General features: G+C 44.5%; 1 protein-coding gene across 1 annotated transcript in view; it reads right to left on the reverse strand.

Moving 5' to 3' along the window:
* Window positions 1-12842: 12842 nt before the first annotated feature.
* samd12 (sterile alpha motif domain containing 12) overlaps window positions 12843-25321 on the reverse strand; it is a gene marked incomplete at both ends in the record, with an annotated part of 176203 nt that continues 163724 nt past the window's right edge. The window contains one exon of the mRNA XM_080734846.1: window positions 12843-12874. Within this exon, the coding sequence (XP_080590972.1) occupies window positions 12843-12874 (32 nt within the window). The remainder of the gene's footprint in view (window positions 12875-25321) is intronic.

Here is a 25321-nt window from a genome sequence, read left to right on the forward strand (position 1 = left end):
TTGTATTTATGGGGCAGAAGCAAAGCTACACTAGCCTCGTAAACCAGTTTCTCCTCTTTCAGTCCTCCTTGAATTCGAATCAGAATGCAGGAGGAGGAGTCTGGTTTCATGAGATGAGCGGATGAGCGGGCGCGGCGAATCTCTCCGCGAGTCTCTGGCCAATAGCATGTGTTCTCCTCCCCCCACCCCCCTCTGCTCCTCTGCTCAGCACAGAGAACGCTGCTGCGTCATGACGTCAACACATTCGGTGCGACGCTCTCTGCACTCTGATTGGTTAGGGAAAATTATACACTTCCTACAACAGTGATCATAACGCGATAATTTTTATGGAGAATGGAGCATATTTTTTGAGAAATACACAAAAGGCAAGAAACCAATCCATTCCCATTGAGAAGCAGAATCCAGGGCACCCGCTGGCCTACTGGTCCAAGCGCATACCACTTAGGCATTGCCACATAGGCATGGATGCCTGGTGGCGTCACCGGTTCGATTCCCGATCCGGACAACCTTTGCCGCGTGTCACTCCCCATCTCTCCCCCCATTTCCTGTCAGTCTACTGTACTATCAATAAAGGCAAAACAGCCCAAAAACGAACAAAAATAAATAAAAATAAAAGCAGAATCCACCCACATAGGTAGATTTAAACTTCAATGTCAGAGAGGGTCATAAAAACAGCAAACAAATAGCTGATCTACAAGCTCAATGTTCTGCCAATCAACTGGAAATCTACGGTCTTGTCAATGGCAGGACGCGTGAAGGCACATCTGTACACATGCACCGCACACACACACCGAGTGAAGGAGTGAACATACAGTACGTCCACATGTGGGAGAGACGGCAGTCATTTCCAATTGTGATTTACAGCGTCTCCCAGCAGGGCCCCAGGGGCCTGGAGCAGGCCGCTGTGTGCTAACTAGAGGAGACTGTTAGCATGCTGCTACACCATCGTGGTGCTGAATACCTGCCCGGCCACCACCACCACCGCCATCATCTGGCTCCACGCGTCCACACACCTGTCACACACGTGTAAGCCGCGATACGAAACGCAAGATATTATGCGCTGGCACGCACGCACTCGTACGCCAATGCTTCAGCCATGCATCTGTCGCACACACCCACACACAGTTTGATTACGATCTGGGCTCTTCTCCATCAACAGACTAGTTGTATATACTGTAGGACCAGAACAATACTACTACTATATGGGGTTGAGTGGGGTTTAGAAAAAGACAATAGTATGCATGTGTGTATTCTCGTAGCATTTTGGTATAATAGCCAGAAATCAAAAGGAGAACGCTATAGGGGGAGCGGTGGCGCAGTCGGTAGCGGGTTCGATTCCCAGCGGGGACGCTGTGGGTGCTGGGGAGCGCATTCTCTCCTCCGTGTAAGTCCCCACACCCTAGATGGGGTTGGCGAAAGGGCCTTTCTCTGTTGAGTTTGCATGTTCTCCCCGTGGCCCCCTAGGGTACGTATCCTCACAATAAACATGCAGTAATCCTGGTCTCTATACTGCCTCCCCGTGGTCAGCCAGGGCACTTAATGGAGGGGAAAGAAACATTACATGACACATTCCTAGCACTCTACCAATTAGCAACACTAGAAGCTCGGCCGCCCTTTGGGCGGCCGAGCGTCTAGTCGGCGCCCTGGCCAACTCGGGAACAATGTAAATAGGGGATGAATGCCCCGCCCTTTAATGCAAACCCCATTATACCTGTTGTCAAAGGATCTGTTTTGACCATCTGTTTGCGTGTGTCCATTTCTGCCCATATATGGGGATATCTATCTGTCTACGTCCATTTTATGTCCATATATGGAGATCTCTGTAGGACCCGTTTTGACCATCTGTTTGCCTATGTCCATTTATGCCCATATATGGAGTTATCTGTCTGTCTGCATCCATTTTATGCCCATATATGGAGATCTCTGTAGGACCTGTATTGACCATCTGTTTGCCTGTGTCCATTTATGCTCATATATGGAGATATCTGTATCTGTCTGTCTGCATCCATTTCATGCCCATATATGGAGATCTCTGTATCTGTTTGTCTGTGTCCCTTTATGCCCATTATGGAGATCTCTGTATCTGTCTGTGCCTCCGACTGTGTTGTCTGTGTCCCTTTATGCCCATTATGGAGATCTCTGTATCTGTCTGTGCCTCCGACTGTGTTGCAGACACAGTGCTGGTTCCCCCTTTAATGCAAACCCCATTATACCTGTTGTCGTAGGACCCGTTTTGACCATCTGTTTGCCTGTGTCCATTTATGCCCATATATGGAGATATCTGTATCTGTCTTTTTGCGTCCATTTTATGCCCATATATGGAGATCGCCCTGGCCAACTCGGGAACAATGTAAATAGGGGATGAATGCCCCGTCCATATATGGAGATCTCTGTAGGACCCGTTTTGACCATCTGTTTGCCTGTGTCCATTTATGCCCATATATGGAGTTATCTGTCTGTCTGCGTCCATTTTATGCCCATATATGGAGATCTCTGTAGGACCTGTATTGACCATCTGTTTGCCTGTGTCCATTTATGCTCAAATATGGAGATATCTGTATCTGTCTGTCTGCATCCATTTCATGCCCATTCGAGGCCGGGCACTGCACTACCTGCTGCGGCGGGGAACGCATGTGCCGAATTTGAAATAGGGAATGAATGCCCCACCCTTTAATGCAAACCCCTCTTGTCATAAGAGCCGTTTTGACCATATGTTTGCCTGTGTCCTTTTATGCCCATGACTCATATGGCGTACGTGATGTCAGAGCCTTTTATGAGGTGATGTCACAATGAGTCAGCGCTTGCGCCGATTTCCTCCGGAACAGCCTGATGTCAACAATCAGCCCGCATAAGGAGATTCCGAACGTTTCGCGCCGGTTCGGGAAAACCGCGCGTCGGGTCGGGTCGAGGCCCGGCACTGCACTCCGTGCCGCGGCGGGGAACGCGCGTGCCGAATCTGAAGCCGGTGGGACAAACGGTTCTCGAGATACGCGGATTACAGACACACAGACAGACACACGTTTTGACCATATGTTTGCCTGTGTCCTTTTATGCCCATGACTCATGTGGCGTACGTGATGTCCAGGGGCGCTGGAACTCCCAAATCCCAAGGGGAGCTGAGGCTGGAGGAGTTCATAAAATTCACGTTTTTTATCCGGTTTTGGGTTATTTTTATTACGGTTTTGGGTGCTTATTCCCCGCACAACGGTGTAACAAGGAGCTGTATAGTTACTAGTTATTTTAGCACACAGTGCAACACACAGCACGCATGCACACACAGTCACTCACGCACACACTACAAAATCGGGTATTATTTTTGTAACAGTTTTCTACTGTTTTTTATTCCCCATATACGGTGTTAGTTTGCCTATAGACAGTTTCTAGTTCTCAAATAAATAGACTTTGGTGTGCCATCAAAGCGGGATTTAAATTTGACTTCCCTTTTTTCAACATATTTTATTCCCCAAAGTCAAATACATTATTGTTTTAACTCAGTCGGTGCCATATTTAAAGTGGGACCTCTTATATTGCCGGTTCGCCAACAAAGGGTTAAAAAAATAGTGTGCACGCTGGTGCACACATTCGTGCACAGATCATGCACTATGCATGTGCATGCTTTTCACAGCTTTCAAACAAAAAAATCCGCTTGGAAATCCGTTCAGGCATTCAGGAGAAGGCAGCCCTTATGTTTTCTTCAAATGTAAACAAACATGGCTGCCATGTTTGAAAGATGGGGTTGGTATGGGGGTTAAACATGCAATTTCGCGATCGCAATCATGCCTAGTACACTGTTGGAGGTCCTAATTTTTTTTTTTCCAAAAAAAAAATAAAATATAATATATTATAAAAAAAAAAAAAGACGTTCAGAAGACGTCTGGCAGGGAGGTCCATAGTTAAAAAGACGTTTTTATTATAGAAACGTCTTTTTTGGCAGGGTAATTAATATAGCTCTGTGTGTGTGTATACATAGGCTTATTTTTTTTTTTACTCCCCACCACCAGGGGAGCTGCAGCTTCCTCAGCACCCCACTTCCAGCGCCCCTGGTGATGTCAGAGCCTTTTATGAGGTGATGTCACAATGAATCAGCGCTTGCGCCGATTTCCTCCGGAACAGCCTGATGTCAACAATCAGCCCTCATAAGGAGATTCCGAACGTTTCGCGCCGGTTCGGGAAAACCGCGCGTCGGGTCGGGTCGAGGCCCGGCACTGCACTCCGTGCCGCGGCGGGGAACGCGCGTGCCGAATCTGAAGCCGGTGGGACGAACGGTTCTCGAGATACGCGGATTACAGACACACAGACAGACACACACACACGCAGAGACTTCTCGCATTTATAGATAGATGAGCCAAGTACAGTAGGTCGCTATATTCAACATGTCCAGAACAACTAATCACATTAGCAGAAAATATGCTGAGGAACATGTCTTAACTTGGGCATGGCTCATATTAAATAAATTGGCACGATTTTGACATGGACAGTGTTTACCAAAGTGTTGCCTAGAGTGCCCACTAATCATTTGCCCTTACTTACCGAGCAAGTGGAAGGCAATAAAACTGTTAAACATGGATACTGCTGCCTACCGCTGCCAAACAGTTTGTTTGTTTGATTTTCAAGGAAAACATTGTATTTTAATTGATGTCAGGTTATCATTGCTCCAATGGATTTTTAATTTGAAAATGTTAGACAACATGTGTTCCCTAGAGAAAAGATTGAATTATGAGCTAAATTCAAATCGGGCTTATGACTATTAACCACACAATTAGGCTACTTTTTTCGAATATTTAGCGGAAATCATGTTTGAACAGCTGAATCCACCCTGCCCCAACCTTTCTCATGCTCAAGGCTGTGTGATATCAGGAGTGGATGTAGTATTACCTCCACAAATACAGGGACACTTACATTATATCATCATTATACATTTACATTCAGATTTAACAGTAGGCTTCCAGACCAGAGCATATAGCAAAGTGTCCTTGAGCAAGACACGGAACTCATAGTTGCTCCCGTTGAGCAGGTTGGTGCCTTGCATGGTTTCCTCTGTGTGTGAATGTGAGTGAATGGGTGAATGTAATGCACATTGTAAAGCGCCTTGGATAAAGGCACTATTAAAATGCACCTTTTACCATTGCAAATACAGCTGTTTTGAATGCTAGACATTTATATGCCAATATTATACCAAGTACAGTCAATGCAGTGTACAACTGCAAACTTTCTACACGTAATGGTGTCATTAGAGTGATGTGATATCAGATTGTAATTTTAAGTAATTTCTATTATATCTAAAAAGCAACTACTAGTGTTGTCTAGATACGGGAGTGTAGTACGTAAATATCTGAAGTTCTCCCTTTACCGTTGCCCTGGTTCTGGGCGAGTGGCCATCTGTTGGGATGAGAGAGAGGGAGAGAGAGAGAGAGAGAGAGAGAGAGAGAGAGAGAGAGAGAGAGAGAGAGAGAGAGAAAGAGAGAGAGAGAGAGGCGGAGGGCACAAAGATGGACAGCAACAATAATATCAACTATAATAAAAGTCCACAGCCAGCCATAGAAGATGACATGGATCAACACTGGAATGGTCCCTTAATGACTTCATCACCGTAGCTGATTGCAGCAGCTGTATTTGATGAATCAAAGTAACTACACCCCCAGTCGAAGATTATGGGCAGAACACCAACATTAAAAAAGACAGCCATACAAGACATTATATTTATCCATTTATTATGTACATATACTGTATATACACACACATACATATCATCATAATATCAATATTAGCATTAAGATCCATCATTAGGCACCATATACTCAGGGGTCTTCAACGTTTTCAGGCCAAGCACCCCTTAGTTGAGAGAGAGATGAAGCAGGGACCCCCACAACCTTATCATAGATCCCGTATAGTTTCATCGTTTGACAGCACAATCATCAGTTTGGATTCATGTCAATTTGTGTTCAGATATTTAACCACTTGAACCGTCAATACATAATAAACTTGACCTTTCACTCTGTACTTAGTCTGCTCTTTTTCCCTTCTACACCAAAGCACTTTGCCGAAAATAGCAGATCTACTTATAGCTATTTTTGGCTAAATTTCTCAGAATAAAAAAAAAACGTTCTATCACTCAAAGATTTGGAGGACCCCCTGTAGTAACTCTGAGGACCCCCTAGGGGTCCCGGACCCCCTGTTGAAGACCCCTGACGTAGATAGAAGGGAGGGTAGAAGAGCGTTGGTATGCATGCCTGTGTATTGTGAAATACCCGGAAACATAAAACATGCCGTCACCCTGACAGAAAGATCAGAGATGGTTTGTTGAGCTGATTACATGTGGATGTCACTTGCAGGTTTATAGCTTATGCATAATGTGTATGCGTAGCTAATGGGCGAACTGCTGTGATTTTGTCAGCTGCTTTTATTTAGTTCAGCAGTTGTGCGAGCTGCATGGCTGAGTCCAGAGTGTGTGTCGGGTATAACTGACTTTGTGTGTACGCATGCGGTGACCGCTAGGGCGCACACACACGTGCGCACGTTAAGATGTGTGAAGAACGAACGCGAGTCAGTGGTGGACAGAAACAAAGTACATTTACGGTAAGTACTTAAGTACATTGTGTGAGTATCTGTACTATTGTACGGTATTAGTTGTGCATGCATTGATATTAAAAAGGAAACGTACTTTGTAATTAGTACATTTTAATACTTAAGTATTATTTCTAAAAGCATTATGCTTTTGAATATTAAGTATTTTCTATAAAAGCAAGTAGCCCACTCGAGTACTTCAACCGAAGTACAAATTTGACTGAGAAACTTTCATTTGTTGTCGAGTAATACTTTCACTCTAAGCACTAGGACTGGAGTACTTGTTTGTCCACCGCTGAGGTGTGCACACCGAGCCTGTGTGCTGCGTGCTACGTGTGGGAACGCAGGCTCGCGTGCCGGCAGGCAGGTCTTGTGCAATAACGTTGTGTGAGGTTTCGCCCTGGCGTTTGTCTTGTCTTAACAGTGCACTGGTGTGGGTGAGCAAATTCCAAGCCCCTTACGGTTGTTTGGGAGATGGCGTGGTGGCGAGCCAGTTCGGGCAAGCCCTCGGACACTTTGGCACGGCCGCCAAAAGCACGAGCTGGCAGTGCCAGGATAAGAGCGCCTGGAACACTCAATGGGAGGAAAGTTCTTTTTTTTCCTGAAGCCTTTGCGGCAAGAAATCCACACGTTAAAATCCCCAGTTTTAATGTATCCGTTCGTAGCTCTGAGAGTGTGTACGAATGTACCCCGGACGGACCCTTACACTTAGCTTCAATTAAATTAAATTAACACTGAGGATTTTATAGTGTGCTTTTCTGGTTTCCCAATGAAACTATTGAATACAGATGTAGCAGAGGAATTACACAGAAACAATATTGTACCGCCTGCAACAATGGTTCTCATGTTTTTTTATTTTACTCAGACCAGATGAAAACAGTCTCACAGGGACGTTAGATAACGGCAACACGTTGCTACGTTTGTCGCGTGGGAAACCCAGCAGTCCCGTTTTGTGTTTTAGATTCTAACCCGGAGGTTTAAACAGTACCTCGATAACAGACCTGTTGTGTTGTGTGTGATTTAGACAGCACTAACCTGAGGTTTAAAGTGAACCTCAGTCTAAGCCATTAGTGGCGGAGCGAGCAGAGTTCATGGGAGGACACACTTTTAGGAAGGGAATAGTTTCTGTCAAGCCTGATTTATTCAGTACCAGTTGGCGTACCGGCGTGGTGCACCGAAACTAGCAGAGCTAGAAGCTCGCTCCCAACGTGTTGTGAGCTTGTAGCTCAGCTACAAGCTCACGATGCATGACGTGGCATGAAACCAAGTCAAAATCCTACATTACGCAGGCTTGTGATGATCCTCCCTTTAGTAGCCACATAGAACTGAAGCTTAGGAAGAGTTATAACAACAGAAAAACTAGGGCTGTACTTAGATCAGTGTGGGCATTTCTAGGAACTGGATTCAATGCACATCATTTCTTCAAAGGCTCTGAAGAATAAATGTACGTGTACTTATGGCAATAAGTACGGTAACCAAATGTATGACTCATGTGTATACTACTATATAAATAAAGGACGACTTTGACATTACAATACATCAAAACGATGTTCTCAAATCAAAAAATATATATTGTTTTAGTTTAATGGTAATATTTCCTATATAGCTTTAACTTTCATTTTTCTTTTTTGTTGTTGCTGCATGTCTCAAATAACATTTGTCCGAATGAGGCCCGGCGTCATATTCATGCGACTCTCAACAACGCCTTGAGTGAGAACCATTAAAGACAATGTCTTCCAGTTCACGTATTGACAGTTTCCAATCTGAAATCAAGCAGCGGAGCCTTCCAAACCAGACGGAGCCAGCGGGGCCCCTATGGCCCTGACAGTCACTGACACGGCATCTCCATCCAACTGTGAAATAGCCACTTGTGTTTTACCCCGAACAACTCCATTGCTACGTGACTATCAATGTGGCAACGAAACCCTATCTCTGCACGCACACACACACACACACACACACACACACACACACACACACACACACACACCCTGATGCGTACACAGTCATACACACACATATGTACAGATAGATGCGTACACGCCCACATTCAAACGCACGCACCCACACACACACACACACGCGCACAGACACCTCCAGAGCATGTATTGTAATCCTGATGGGAATTTGATCAATACTATTCAATCTGCCAGCAGCAGGACCATTCCACATTAGGCGACTGTTACAACCCAAACAATGAACGGACGGACACAACTGGAACCACTTTATAACCCAATGGCCCTCGGGTGGCTGCACAGTGAAATCCCTGCCTAAGGGTCCGCTTTTACACGCTGTGTTAAATAACACTGTGGGCTTAACTGTGTAGAAGCTGCACCTACAAATCATTTAATGTCTCTAAATGTTTTACAAATCTTAAAATCCCGCTCCCGACACCTTTTAAAATTCTCCTCTTAATGAATATGTTGTTTCACATCTTAACAACCCAAAATAATGAAAGAAACAGAGAAAGATCTATGAACATTCAAATGTCCGAGCAAAGTCACTACTCAAAGCAAAGTGGTTTCAGGTTTCAGAGTGACAGTCTAATGCAGGGGTCTTCAACGTTTTCAGGTTGAGGACCCCTTAGCTGAGAGAGAGATGAAGGGTCCCTGACCCCCACAACCTGTTCATAGATTCCATATAGTTTCATTGTTTGACAGCATGATCGAACATCAGCGTATTTTGGATTCATGTCAATTTGTGTTTTCAGATATTTAACCACTTGAACCGTCAATACAGTACACTTGACCATAAACTTGACCTTTCACTCTGTACTTAGTCTACTCTTTTTCCCCTCTACACCAAAGCCAATCTACTCTGATATCTGATATTTTTGGCTAAAGTTCTCAGAATAAGGACACTAGGGTTCAAGTGGTTAATATAAAAAAAGAAGAAAAAAAGAATCTATCACACAAAGATTTGGAGGACCCCCTGTAGTAACTCTCCCGGACCCCATGTTGAAGACCCCTGGTCTAATTTGTATGTTGGACCATGATAGATTGGGGACATCACACATATGGCTCAGATTTTGAGAAAGTACAGAGAAGCCCTTCATCTGGAGATGAAGAGTTTCACTCAGCTGATGGCTGCTCAGATGGTCACTCAGGGGACTCTGACCACTCAAGAGTTGTTGGGGGTTAAGTGTCCTGTTCAGAGCCACTTTGACATGTATTATACCTATGTACTAACCACTAAGCCAGTGGTTCTCAAAATGTGAAACTCGAAGGTCTTCCCTTAACTTTGACAGTGTACAAATGGAACCAAATGAGTTGGGCAAAGTTACAGACTTGTAATCGCAGATTCAGTATGTGCTCAGGTCCTGTCGAGTGTGCACTTTTTAAAGCATTCTGTACTCCCATGTATACAGCTTGCTTTGCTTTAACAAGATAGTTAGCATGAGGAGGCTTAAAGTTGCCTACAATGATGCTCTGAGGATTCCACTAAAAGTCCCTAGATGGCATAGTGCCAGTCACTTGTTTGTTTCATGTGGTATCACACGTGAGGCTCTCTTAAGACAATGTATGGTTTCATGTCTTGCCTGGATGAGTCCCGGAACAGCATAATTGAGGATATAGTCAATCCTGTGAAGAGCTGTCTCCGGTTCTCGTCCAGGCTGCGTACACACCGGAGAGTCAGCCTATACTTATGATTCTATGTCTGTTTTTCTGTTTTCATTGTTTTGGGGAATACGCTATACGGTTATTTTTTTGTTTTTAAATGCTGTTGAGACTGTATTTACTCTGGACCCCCTGTGTGTCTGGAATAAAGTTTGAATTGAATTGAGTTGTAAGGGTCGATTTAGACCCCCAAAGTGGAACCTAGAGAGTCCCTGAAATCCACTTTGACAACCACTGCACTAAGCTACAGTTGCCCCTAAAAAGGGTGCTCGGGTTGCACATTCTGCTCATATAACTATTTGTATAGACAAAGTCATGGCTCCAGGAGGAGTTAACTGTAGAAAAAATGTACTTTTGAAGTGAGGTGAGACTTTAAAGCAAGCTGAAAATATCATTTGGGAGAGATATTTCAAAGAATCCTTACATGTGCAATTCAATCCGTCAGTCATTTTCCTGAGCTTCTTTTAAAGCAGATACACCAAATAACTCGCTTAAATTGGTTTTTCTTCAATTCACTTTTTATACTATGACGGTGACTCCCTTGGCAGAATGTTTTGTCATGACTGACCCGACTGCTGGATTTTACAACTTCTGGAGAAGAAGCTGTTGTTGCCGTCACAATGGTCATGCAACATCTGCAAAGGACTTTAGGTGGATAAATGTCATACTTAAGCATACCGGCTCAAGTCATTTCTATTTAGAGGTCAAGGCTTTAAATTGGACTTTCGTACATAGTTGTATAGGTGACGAAGGCCCAGGGTTGCTGTTTATTTCAGTGTGCTTTAAAGTACAGTTAAAATACCTACAGTAGTACATCGACAGTGAACGGCCATTATTCACATTAACAGTTTTTTTTTATCTTCTCGTCTGACATAAATAACATATACTCTATCTCTATATGACAGATAACGTTTTCATGATAAGCTTTTGCGCACGGCACGTCTCCCTTCTATGCTATGTTGTTATTATCTAAAAATAGTTCGAAGCAGCTAGATCAGAACATAGAAAAGATACACAGATAAAAAGAAGGACAACGAAGAGAGAGAGAGGGATACTGTAGGGGCAAGAGATGAAGAGTATTTCGGTGTCTGTAATCTCTTCTTTTTTTCCCGGTCTTCGTCTGCTAGCAGAGCAGCGTGAGTTGGCACGTCCCTTGGTTCACAAGCCCTTATGCGTTGCCAGTTCCTTTCTTCTACGGCTATTCCCCGCACTCGGCTCAGAAAATCATTTCACTCACAAACCTGGACCTTTTAATGTCACCAAGGGAATTTCATTCTCACACCTCATCCCATTTCATCGCGTCTCTGCTTCATTTCCCTCGCCTTGTGTTTCACAACACACACACTGTTTGTTTTCGGGGAGCCAACTCATCTTTTAACCACACCTTGTGTGTTGCCAGTTTTTTTTTTTTTTAGTTTTTTCAGTTTATCCCGCTTTTAACTGTTGGCTCCCCCCCACAGTGAAGTTCTTTCACAGTGAAGTTCTCTCAAACGGACGGGTTTGCGGTTTATTCTAGGAGAGAAGGATCCACAATGTCCAATTGCAGCAGTAGGAGAAAAGAGTGAATTCGAGCAAGAGGGGAGAAACTGACACTTCAACAGGCAAGCTCAATCACTGTTTACTGAATTGGTACACAGAACACAGACAGATGGAAAGAGAGGAGAGAGAGACAGAAAGAGAGAGCAGACAATAACACACGTTGATGTGTGAAACGTGTCACCCTCCTACTGTTGTTGCAGTATCGCTATTGAAAGACATACAGACAAAGAACGAGCAAGAGAGCGGTCCACAAAATGTCTGACCAACCCAAAGTCTTAATATAGCCCCTACTTAACGTCCATGGGAGGGTACTGACCCCATCTCAGTAGTGAATAATACCATGATGTAATAACTGGAGAGAACACACAATAAGGTGCCACATACAGCACGTTGCTACATATAGAGGAACATACAGGGAGGGAATAAGGCCAGAAGACTCTGTTTATTATGCTCACGATGGATGGTGATGTGTCCCCCTTCTCTAAACCTGCAACAGTAAACTGACACACCATGGGACTGGGAGTGGTTTCTTCCTAAAAGCAAATCAGCACACAGATATTAAGTTCTGTTCAGTCGTGAGACAATGGACTAAAGTGCTTTTAGAAAATCCAGCCAAGCTTTTTGATGCCCGGTTGCCAATGCGGAATCCATGTGGAGGGGTGTTGGCTTGGTCGCCGGCCTGCTTCTTTAAAGGTGGGGGTGTTGGAAAGGTGTAGAAGGAATAGGAGAAGAATTCCAGTTGGAGGGTTTACTGGAAATGTCTAACGTGGGGACAAATGTAATGGGAAACTACTGGTCGGGTTCCAGGAAAGTGTTAGGAGCCGCTTGGACTCTCGAAGGAAAAACTCGAGCCAGAACACGAGAACAGTGTCGGGACTTGTTTGTCGGGTTGCGACGGAGTCGCCACTTATCTTCTAGATAAGAGCTGTGTGAGGAGTGGAGGTCAGGGAGCCTGTGGTCACGGAGCGAGGAGCGGTGATTGCACATCCAGGGTAAGGACAGAGGGCAGGGAGGAGGCGTACGGAAGGTCAGGCTGGTGCACGTCCGTGACCTGGAGGTGTAAAGGTTGACGGCCATCTGGGTTACTTGTTGTGGCTGGCTGGTCTGTTCTGGTCCATCACTCTACGGTGAACCTGGAGAGCACTCCAGAGAAGCTGTGGCACAGACAGAGAGAGAGAGAGAGAGAGAGAGAGAGAGAGAGAGAGAGAGAGAGAGAGAGAGAGAGAGGACAAGAGAGGACAAGAGGAGTTAGGAAGTAAAACTGAGGGGTTTGAAGTGGGACGGACGATGAAAGACAGACGCATTGAGAACATGAGAGAATAATGGGAGAATGAGAAAGTAAAAAAAAAAGGGAATTAAATGACAAACAAAAAACGAAACAAACCAGCGTGAAGAGGGGGATGAACAGGAGGGCGGACAGAGCACGTTGACGTAGATGAGGGAGGAAATTAAGGAGCGGAGATCAAACGAAAGGGGGCCGAGATAACAAGCCATGGTCACAGTGAGGCCGAAAAAAAATGGATCCGGGGTTTTGGAGGGGGGCAATTAAGGGTGGAAAAAAAGAATAAGGAGGAGAGGGAGAGATAAGAGACAAAGAGGATAAAAGACAGACGGGGACGGAATAAAAAGAGGAGGAGACATAATTATAAAATGGCAGGAGTGAAATCGATAACGGCGGGCATCATTGTGCTGGCGGGCAGCGCAAACAGAGGGGGTGGAGAGCAATAGCCTGTCTATCAAGTGAATCTACACTGAATCATAGCCTCACTCACGTACACACAATGAGCATTTCAATTTTAGAATGAGTCAGACAGACGCAGGGACATTTTAGAGGCATGTCGGAGCACGTGGTGTCTCTCATGACACACCAGCAGGGGCGTCACAAGGGGTAGGAAAGTGGGACTGAGTTACCAGGGCCCAAGGTGGAGGGGCCCTAGTAACTTTAGCTATTGAAAAATAGCAAATATACAAGCTCACAGCGCGGCACCGAGTGCCGCACTGCGAGCTTGTAGATCTGCTATTTTTGAAAAGTCGTGAAAATGTGCGCAAATCTTTGAATATATGTATTTTTTAAGTGAACATTTGTAACTCAAATTTTGCTTCTGGGGGGTCCCTGGAACTAAATATTTTGAGATGGGGGGGTCCTTCACATGAAAAAGTTTGAGCATCACTGACATGATGCTCAAACTTGGCACACATTTTCACGATTTTTCAAAAATAGCAGATCTACAAGCTCGCAGCGCGGCACTCGGTGCCGCGCTGTGAGCTTGTATATCTGCTATTTTTCAATAGTTAACATTCATGGGGGGCCCGCAGTGAATCCTTGTACCCAGGGCCCAGAATTTGGTGTGACGCCCCTGCACACCAGGCCTACCACTGAGAGACAGACAGACAAAGACAGACAGACAGAGAGCAAGATGTCATCACAACGAGAACACAATACTCTGTAGGAAGAAGCAGATTTGACATTCCATGTGTAATTGAATTCAAGCGAGGCAAAAACTGAATCACAGAACGCTGCAGAATCATGCCCACAGAAATGGTGTTACTGATGGTTGCAGTCTAGAAGAGTACGTAGCAGTCTTCTATACACGTAGAAGAGTGTGTAGACTACAGAGTTCATTCAACTCTGAGAGAATGTAACCTGTAAGGGTTAAATTAACACTCAGAATCTTGCTGTGTGGGATTAGTCACACACACACACACACACACACACACACACACACACACACACATACACACACACACACACACACACACACACAAGCATCGTGATTGCTCCACATAAAATTCATCATCATTATCGACAAACCACAGTGCACCGCATAAAGCTAGCGTTTCTGCTTGTGAAGCATGTAAACACAGAATCTGCCCCCACACACACGCACACAGACGCGCGCACACACACACACACACACACACACACACACACACACACACACACACACACACACACACACACACACACACACACACACACACACACACACACACACACACACACACACACACACACACACGTCCCCACTCCCTGTTAACTGCATTTGTGCCAGGGATTATCTGAGTGAGTGTCTGGACCACACACACAATAGGCTGAAATTCATTACAGTCCGTAGGAGGGCCTTGACAAGCTGTCAGCAAGTTGGTGGGATCCTTCAAATCCACCCTCCCACCCTGAAGGACCCAGAGGATAGTCAAGGCCTGGCTATCTGGCTTCCACTACCACATGCGAACTATAAGGCACAGAAAGACACCGAAACAATACAGGCACATAGGGAACGCATACTGTACTGTAGTCACTCAGAATCAACTTTTTAAGGATGATCACATCATCACACTAGGGCTGTCTTCGACTCAGGATTTATCAAGTCGACTCGAGTCGCGGGGGTTAATCCGACGCGTCGACGAATCGTTTATGTGTAAAAAAAAAAAAAAAAGTTGTGCTTTAATGACTGGAGAGGAGGCGCGACCGCGACGCATTGATAGAGTACCGGTACAACAGCTGTTGTAAACCACTATGATTGGTGGATTCTCTGCTTTGAAAACTGCCTGGTTGTAATGATTTTATTCCTCTCCAAGGAGCGCTAGCATGCTAACGATTTTACTAGAACTACTAGAACGGCACACGGCTGCATCACAATGCAAGCAAATTGTCATAATCTAAAACTTTTTAAGAAGTCCTCTACTCCACCGCAGTCCTCTGCCTTAGACCACCACCACAGAGCCACACTCAGCGAGTCAGCGGCAGTGAGTGAAAGTGAAAGCGCATCGCGCTGCTGCTTCTTGGTCAGCTTTAACAAGTAGAATAACAACAAGTCGACGCATTTCCTCTCAAAGCGGTTAACTTCAAAATAAGAGCACCTTGTTATATGATCAAGGCAACTTTCAAGTCACGTGAACTGGTTTTATTTTTAAGTCTAGTTGCAAGCAGTAGGAAGTATGGACTAAATAGGAAGAACATGACAGTCCAGCGCTCTCATACCGCACCGGTGTGATAAAAAATAATATATTTTTGACGGCTCGACTCAAACAATTGGCGTCGATTCCGGGGGCTTAAAACGACGCGTCGATTCGTCGAATTTTTGAAGACACCCCTACATCACACTAGTCTACATTAGACCTACACCCTGAAAGTCGAAGTTTCGAATAGTCAGTCGAAGACCCTCGGTCGGCGGAAATTATTTGATTCGAGCAGTGGGTTTCCCTCTCTCCCCCCGTTGATTTATTTCCCAATAGTATTTCAACTACTTGAGTTGAAGGGAGTCTATCTACTTTCCGTAAGTAGACTTTATAATAAAACCTAGCCTGTGTTGACTAATCGTTACAAGTTTCCAATAAAACATTGTGACTATGTATGTACTATGGATGTAGCTCGAAACAAGGGCCCGCTACAAACTCGATAACACATTTATTGAGTACCCGGTATCAATAAGCTTTGGGCTTATCAAGCTTGTTATCGAGCATAGTCGGCCCTACAATGAAAAAGTTGACTATAGCTCCTTTAATGATAATATTTGTTACGTTTGTCAATTGTCATCTTCATAGATGGTGGTCAGCCACAAGCTCACAGTCACAAACAACTGGCCAATAAAAAAAGATACCAGTTCTGTTCAGAATTTGTCGTCTCAGATCTTTCCACAAAATATTAGAAAACGCTCAATAGTGGGCTCGATAAAAGACCGGCTCAATAAGCAGGATCGAAAAGGTGCTCAATTATCAATAAAAATTAACGAGCTAAACAATGTAACCACTTTGGGAGTGTCTTGTCTTTGAACCTCTGCAGCAGTTGGTGAGTTGTTAATTATCTCATGCTGGCTATAGCAGTGTTGCACTCAGAACATTACTACAGTACAGTACAAAGTCTACAATCTGGTGGACTGACGTCAAAAAATAAAATAAGCCCTCTCTGTGTCATATAGTAGTTATTGCTTTTAAATGTTCAAAAGAATTGTCATACGGCACTATATGTTGTATATGTAACGTGATCTAAATCAGCACTGTAACACAATTGTAGCCTACTATCTTGTCGCAAAGACCTACAGTTTATATAAACAAATAATCAAGTATTCGAATTAAAATCTTGAATATGATCGGACCAGTTCAATCCTGAGTTGTGTATGCACACAGGCAGCCAGTCTGTATGGTGCAGTTCCACCACTGAACACTAGGGGTGGGAACTAAAACCCATTCATAGAGTAATCGTGATGCAGTCATGGACGATTATGAATCGATTCACAAAGGTCAAAAATGTCAAATGTCAATTCGCAAATGTCAAAATAATGGTAGTTTTTTTTTTTTATCATATTGCTAATTGCACAAAGCAGCAGCCAGATTTTGGTTGGTTAGTAGAAGTATTGAGAAGCCTTTATGACTTATGTTATAAGTTCTTTACCAAAAGGACTCTCTTCCATTTGTTTATATTAACAAATAAAATATAATGGAAGTAAATTAATCTGTTTTCATTATGGCACAGTGAGGGGGGAATAACTCATGTATTTCTTTTTTGTAATGTTTTTTATCCCACGGTTTTGCAACCCATTTTTCTCACCCGGTGACTACCTAACCTGTAGTCCTGGTTTCCGCTCTCCCCCTGCCGCACCAGGGGACATTGGGGAGCACCCAACTGGCTAGGGGGAGGTAGTATAGAAACCAGGACTACTGCATGTTTTTGTGTGTGGGCCTATGCCCAAGGAGACACAGGGAGAACATGCAAACTCACCACAGAAAGGCCCTATCGCCAACCCCACCTAGGGTGTGGGTGCTGATGACGCGGGTGGAGGAACACGCCCCCAGCACCCACAGCTTCCCCCGGCGGGAATCGAACCCAGGACCTTCGAGCTGTGAGGCGAAGTGCTAACTACTGCACCACCGTGCCCCCTAAATAACTCATGTATTGAATCAAGATGCATCGTGATGCATCGGTAATCGATTCATAATCGAATCGTAGCCCTCTGAATCAGAATTGAAACGAAACGTCAGGTACTTAGCGATTTCCGCCACCCTGCTTATCACCACTGTGATTTGAACTGCTTGGTTCACAAATCTCCACACATTATTAGTAACTTACTATCAATAACGATCTGACAGGATTGCCTTGCCAATAGAATCTCTATGTTTCGTTACCATTATACAATAATTTACTATTTCACATTTGACCTCATTTTGTTTTGTTCCTAATGTTCACTAATGCTGTGCAATGACTGCTCACGGATATACAGTATAGATATACAGATATATAATACTAGCCCTTGCCCGTTCAAAGATATGAGCTCCGAAATGATGTGCAGTGTGTGGGTTATGGGATGTGCACTGTGCACTGTGCACACAGTATATGAGGGATGGAAAGTAACTTTAACTGGTGCTTGCATGATAATATGTAGGAGCATCAATGTAAGAAATACCCGTTTCGTTTAATGGCTACAGAGATACTGCATGTGTACCGATCTGCATGATTTTTGGACAAAATCTGTAACAGGGCCAGACAACCGACCCCCAGCCTGCCACCCGCATGCACGCACGCACGCACGCACGCACGCACACACACGCACACACGCACACACACACGCACACACACACACACACACACACACACACACACACACACACACACACACACACACACACACAGAGCTGGTTAAACATGTTGCCTCATGCTAGATGCAGAATAGACATGCCTCAAGCTAGATGCAGAATAGATATAGATACACCATAAAAAGGCTAATATACAGCATATGATTTGTGGAAGTGACAAACGGGCTTCACAGTTATGTCAGGTGTGTTCATATGCTAATGGTGATGCGATTTCAGATCAATTGCTCCAGCCACTGAGGAGAAACGCTGTGACAGACACTCAGACAGACAGACAGACAGACAGACAGACAGACAGACAGACAGACAGACAGACAGACAGACAGACAGACAGACAGACAGACAGACACTCACTCAGACAGACATTCGGAAAATTATATGTTTGATATATCTGTATATTATACTTGAAACACACGCCCCCACACAACACACCATGTGTTTTCTCTCTGGCTACACATGTACACAAATGATCCAGAGCCAGTGGTGAATGGAGGGCAGACAACATTCAATGAGTATGACACACACTGTATTTCCAATTTAAGTCAATGTCAAGTACTGTTCTTCTCTCTATCTTCAGGTAAACACTCCCTCTTTCTTTCTCTCTCTCACTGTCTTTCATGCATAGAAATTACTCATAAGCGTGCAGGAACACTTGCATGCCTGCACACATGTGCGCGCACACACACAACCACCAACAAATACTTGTTCCGCATTTTAATTTCAAGGATACTTTGTCATTATAATTCATGAAAAACATTTTTTTGACTAACAGCAGCTGCTGTTGTTGTGATACTATGGTATCAGGCCAATTCATTTATTCAAGACTAATCTTATAAACTATCTCTCATGAACTAGATTTTAATTATAAAAGAAGCTGGGAAAAGCCTACCAAAAAAAGGTAGTGATTATTCTCCAGCGCACAGTAAAACAAATTGTTCATTTAAAGCCTGCAGTCAAATGGACCTTCACGGTCCATTTCTACACTCTCAGGAGTTAAATTAACACAGAGGATTTTAATGTGCGCTGTCGCACTGTTCAAGGACAGAACAGAGGAAATTAGTCTGGAAATGAATTTCAACACCATTCTTTACGATAATTAGTATAATCTGCAAAGCCCAAATGAAAAAGGTCAGTGTGTGACTGAAGCTATGAACGTGTGACAATGTGTGAGCATGCGTTTAAGTGTGTGCATATATGTGCCCACTCAAATGTATAATTGGGACCGTAGGTCGCAGTTAACTATGAAAACCGGTACATCTTTCCGTATCTCTGTCTGTCTGTCTATAACGCCTGACACTGTGGTTCCCCTGACACATCACTGTGACATCACAGGTGATATCACAGGTGACCTCACCTATGTAAAAGTCCATATATGGGTATTCCCCAGAATCCCTTTTATGCCCATATATGAAGATCCCTGATGTCATCGATATACATTACTGGCCAGATGGCCAAGACATGGCCCATATCTGTGTGGCTGGTGAATTTACATACAATTGTGTGTGTGTGTGTGTGCGCGCGCGCACATGCATGTGATTGTGGAAAAGAGAGCAAAGAATTACAGAGCTCACTCATCACATTCATCTCTCAAACAGCTGGCTAGCAAACTAGCCTAAACTTAACTAGCCAAGGATTGAACCCTGCAGTGTCGGTGTGTCTGGGTCCTGGACTTCTTGTCTGCCAGACCTCAGGTGCATAGAGTGCACCTTGAACCCCTCAGGATCACACCTGGGGTCACACCTCTGCCACCTTCACCCTTAATATGGTTAACCACCCCAGGGTTGCGTACTGAGCCCTCTGCTGCTGTACTCCCTATATACCCACAACTGTGTGGCTACAAACAGCTTCAACAACACCCATTTCTCTTTTCGGTCTTGAGCTACCTATACTACTGTCTTGCATGGGGAGAGTGTTTTTTGCAGGTCGTTCAGTCAGAAAATCAAAAAAGCAACTGGTTTAAGGCAGCGGAAGCTTGTGATTGGCTGCGCGGAGTTGACAAAAGTCGGGGGGACGGAGATACACCTAAACCTGGTGAATGCTAACCTGCCGACGCTGATGAATGCTAACCTAGTTAAATGCTAACCTGCCGGCGCTGGTGTATGCTAACTGGTGAAATGCTAACCTGCCGGCGCTGGTGAATTCTAACTGGTGAATGTTAAACTGCATGGTCGGACCAACGGTGCTTAACCCAGTTGCTTTTCTGATACACTCGGACTTAAAGACCTGCAAAAAACACTCTCCCCATCTTACATGCCCCTCTTGGTTGTGGCAAAGAAGGCCAGACAACGCCTGCATCACATGGCAGTTGAGGAAGTTCAAGGTCTTTTCTTCCCAGCATCTGTGAGCCCTGCATAAGGTTGTGCAGTTGGCTATACCGTATGCACCACCACCGCATGTGACAGCAGGTGTTTGAGTAGGGCCACAAGGATTAGGAAGGACCAATACCACCCCAGTAGTGGACTGTTTGTAACGATGCACATTGGCAAACTCAAGGAAGAAAAAATAAGAAAATAATACAAAACTGCATTCCTGTACATAATCCATTGTAGTTTTTGCTCACAGTGTTAGCTGCAGTAATTATTAACACGTTTGAAAACTATATGACAACTATATGACAGTACAGTGTTAAAGGTAGGGTAAGTGATTTCACTTTCACAGTTTCAGTTTTCACGTAGGTGACAGGCAGGGGCCTTCCTCCAATCATGATCAAGTGAGGGCAGCCAAGGTGTGTGTAAGGCCCGCCCCCACAGGACCATGATTGGAGCAAGAACCCCACTCTATCCTGATAGGAGGAAAATCTGTCACCCAACAGTTTTGGTGGAGGAGCTCCACCAAAACTGAAACAGCTAGGAACTAGTACTATCAGAATATTGTTATTATTTAAATTAAATCACTTACCCAGCCTTTAAAAAAAGAAATTATGCTAAGGGTGGTCTCGTTTGTGCTCCATTACATATGAGCAGCAGCATTAAAAGCACTAATATATACTGGTATATTTACATCTCTCATGAACTAGATGCTAATTATAATTATATCTAACTGCTTGTACAGTATGAGTGAGTGACACATAAGGCCCGCTTGATATTTATTCCATCTTATAATTCACATGCCCTCTCACTCCCGCACACACACACACCAGTAGAATGTAATATGATAGCATTAAGACACTGATTCTCCACCCTTGCATTTTAAAGGACCCCCAGTTCGATATGCTTTAGGTATACGATTTTCATCTCTGGGACGCGAGTGTAAATGCATCTCTGACAGTTACAAGTGGAACCAAATGGACCGCCATGTTGAGAACCAGTCAACCTCTCCCCCATTTCACATCTCTTCCTCACATTGTAACATATGATCCGGCCAGGAGGCGAACCTGGGCCGCATATTAACAAGGTACGTATGTTACCAGTCTACTAAAGAGCCAGGCTCTATGGCAGACGGCAACGCAACAACCTTGTGGAAGACTACAGTCGTCCGCCCCACCTGGAAGCGTGTCCACGTGCGCTAGGCAGGAGCTAGGCTCGACTGACAGGAGGGATCACCGCGGCCAGGGTAGGCAGGTAACGGAGCTATCGACTCCGGTGGGCGACTCCTGCACGTGACTGCCCTGAATGCCGTAACACCGCTGCCACCGATCCGTACGATCCGGCCCGGGAGGTGAACCTGGGCCACATATTAACAAGGCGCTTATGTTACCAGTCTACTAACCTGTGGGTCGGTGATTTTGAGGGGTCCCCAGATGATTAACTTAATGTGCAACATCTCACTCAAGAGTAAACAAACCACCATGAAGTTTAAGTGTAAGGAGGGTATCTGCACATTTCTAAAGTGAATTTTTAAGGACGTTTTAATACTTCTAAAATGACAAATTAAATGTTGGCCAAATTGTCAAATATTAGAGTCAGAAATCTACATGCTCACAACGCCTCGCAACGCGAGGCATTGGCATTGTGATCTGCTATTTTAACAATAGAACTGTGTTAACGAAAATGTAATGCATCATATCTTAGTGCTCGTCAGGGTGGGGGGTCCCCAGTTAAAATATGATTATTTTGGGGGTCGTGGTCTGAAAAGGTTGAGAACCACAGTACTAAAGAGCTGGTGGACAGCAACGCAGCAACCTTGTGGAAGCCTACAACATCACCGCCCTCCACCTCTACGCCTGTCTCCGTCTCCCTGGTTCTCTCTTCCCACCTCCCTAATCTCACAAGCCTCCTCCTCCTCCTGATCTTCCTCCTCCTCACCCTGCTCCTTGCTTCCTCTCTCTCTCTGTGCATCCGTAATCAGGACCTCCTTCGCTTGTTTAATCAGAGCACGCCTCCATGATGTGGTGTGTGCGGCTGCTGTCTCTCTACTTTCTGCTCCGCGGCATGGAGAGTGAGGTGAGATCATCACGGAGGCCGTGGGGTGGTGGGTTGTTGAGAGCCTGGTGTTACACTGCTGCTAATATGTGGCTTTGAAGTGGCTGATAGGTCGTCGGTGGGGAGGTTTTATGCCATTCGTTTCTTATTTTTCCATTATCTTTTCGGGTCGCAGGTGTCCTTTCTTCAGCTCAGCTTCGTGTAATGCTATTTAAAATCACGTACAAACATTAGCAAAACAGAAACACACACACACACAGATCAGAATTTCAAACATCAAACAATGAACTTTGCAGAGGCGTAGGCCTATAGGGAGAAAAGTTCTGAAAACACTCGCCCACCACCGCAGGGTTCAGTTCCTGTTGCGGGTGCAGCAGTAAATCAAAATCATCGATTACATTGTTTAAAAAAGAATAATCAACAATCGATTATTTTATCAAATCAATCCCTATTTTGTGCATGTCATAGGCAAAAAAAATAATAATAAAAAGTTCTGAAATTAGACGATCTACAAGCTCACAACCGATGAAGTATAAATTGATCTAGAAGAAGTGTCTTCAAAGTTGTAAATGTATGCTCCTGTAGGTATGTCTAGCCCGTCAGTCCTTCCCAACAAAGCTTTATCAGGTGTGGCCATGGATTAAGCGTTTGATCTCAGAGGGCATGGCTGTAACAGATATACATACACCATTATGCTAAGGCACCTCTGCAATACAGTTGACCTACACCAGGGGTCTTCAACGTTTTCAGGCAAGGGACCCCTTAGCTGAGAGAGAGATGAAGCAGGGACCCCCACTACATATTCTATAAAATTGTGTTGCAGATTAAAAATGTTCATAGATTTCTTAGACAGCTTAGACTTGTTTGACAGCATGTTGGAGTAATGTGTATTTTCAGACATTTAACCACTTGAACCGTCAAAAATAGCCGATCTACAATCTGCCTCGCAGCAGATCTGCTATATTTGGCTAGTAATGTTCCACTCAGAATAGGGATGCTAGGGTTCGGTTAATGTAAAAAAACATGATCCTATCAAACAAAGATTTGGCGGCCCCCCAGTAGTAACTCTGAGGACCCCCTATAGGGGTCCCGGATCCCCTGTTGAAGACCCCTGACCTACACTACATGGCTCAGAGCGGCAGTAGTAGATGTTGCAAGTGCAACCAAGGTGCGTTCCAGTTCATTCGCATCACGTTTCACGTTATACTGTACTGCAGCTCTCAGGCTTGGAGAGAACACGTTTGGCTGTTGATGTATAGGGAAGTTGCACGCACTCATACACAAACGCCTTCACACTCACCCACATATCACATCACAGAAAATAACGCCTGCACAGTTCACACCCGCCCACATGTAACACACATCACATCACAGACAGTACACATGCACGGAGAGGGACGCATTAACCCATTTAGGCCTAGGATTATTGACCGCTCTAACTATTGAAAAATAGTACAAGCTCGCAGCGCGGCACCGAGCTTGTAGATCTGCTATTTTTGAACAATCCAGATTTTTCTTTGCAAGTCCTTGAATATATCTATTTAAAAGTGAACATTTGTAACTCAAATATTTGCTTCTGGGTGGTCGCTGGAACAACATATTTTGAGATGGGGGTCCGTGGCCAAATACATGTAATTTTGGGGGTCCTTGACATGAAAACGTTTGAGAACAACATGATTTGGAAGAAGGATTTAGAAGTCGGGTCAAAGATCGGGTCAAAGATATTCAAAGAAGTTTTCACGATTTAAAAAAAATAGCAGATCTACAAGCTCGCAGCGCGGCACTCGGTGCCGCGCTGTGAGCTTGTAGTTCTGCTATTTTTCAATAGTTAAAGCATAAAATTATGGTTTAAGTGGTTAAAATCTAACGCGACTCGGGCGCGTTCCCGGCATTTGATAGTTAAGAGGTGGGATATTGTTTTGAGCCTCAGTGCCCCTCAGATAGGGTTTATAGGGAGCCTTGTCTTTCAGACTGTATTCAAAATAGGTCACCCTGCGCTGCGGTTGCTCGCTAGCGCGCTTCCTTCTTTTCCTTGCCCTGATTTCACCAACATAAACAACTGACGGGAAGTTTTCCTCCATCCCCCCGCCCCCCTCCCCCCACCCCCTCTCTCAAACAAAACTTCTCATCAGCATAACCCATTGAGGTTAAGAAAGAAGTCTATTTTATGCATGTACTGTACGTGTGTGTGTGTTGTTTGTTGTTTGTTGGTCTTTTGGTATTCAAGCTATTCTGTCACACCATATAGCCGTGGAGATCATTCTTGACATCTCTCACCAACACACCTCTATATCATCATCATACACTCGCAACAAAGTCAAGACACGCGCACGTTGCACACACACATGCACACACATCCTTGCTGGGACGTTCAGGAGGGCAGGTGTTCCGCCATTGCAGTGGGTGAATGTGATGTACATTCTAACCACTTAACTCATCCACTACATTGGACGAGTTTGACGAGCTATAGTTATGGGTCCACTCTGCTTATGACGAATATGACGAGCTATCAATTAGCTTTAATAACTATAAAAAAAAAGTATGATCGCCGATTCGCCGTCCATAGCGCTCTGTGGACCCGCCCTATTCACAAAAAACAGATCTGGATGTTCCAGAACGGAAATGGGGGGGCGGGACAACGACGCCTGTATC

Source organism: Nannobrachium achirus (assembly GCF_963921795.1).
Source record: "Nannobrachium achirus genome assembly, chromosome: 10".
Lineage (NCBI taxonomy): Eukaryota > Metazoa > Chordata > Actinopteri > Myctophiformes > Myctophidae > Nannobrachium > Nannobrachium achirus.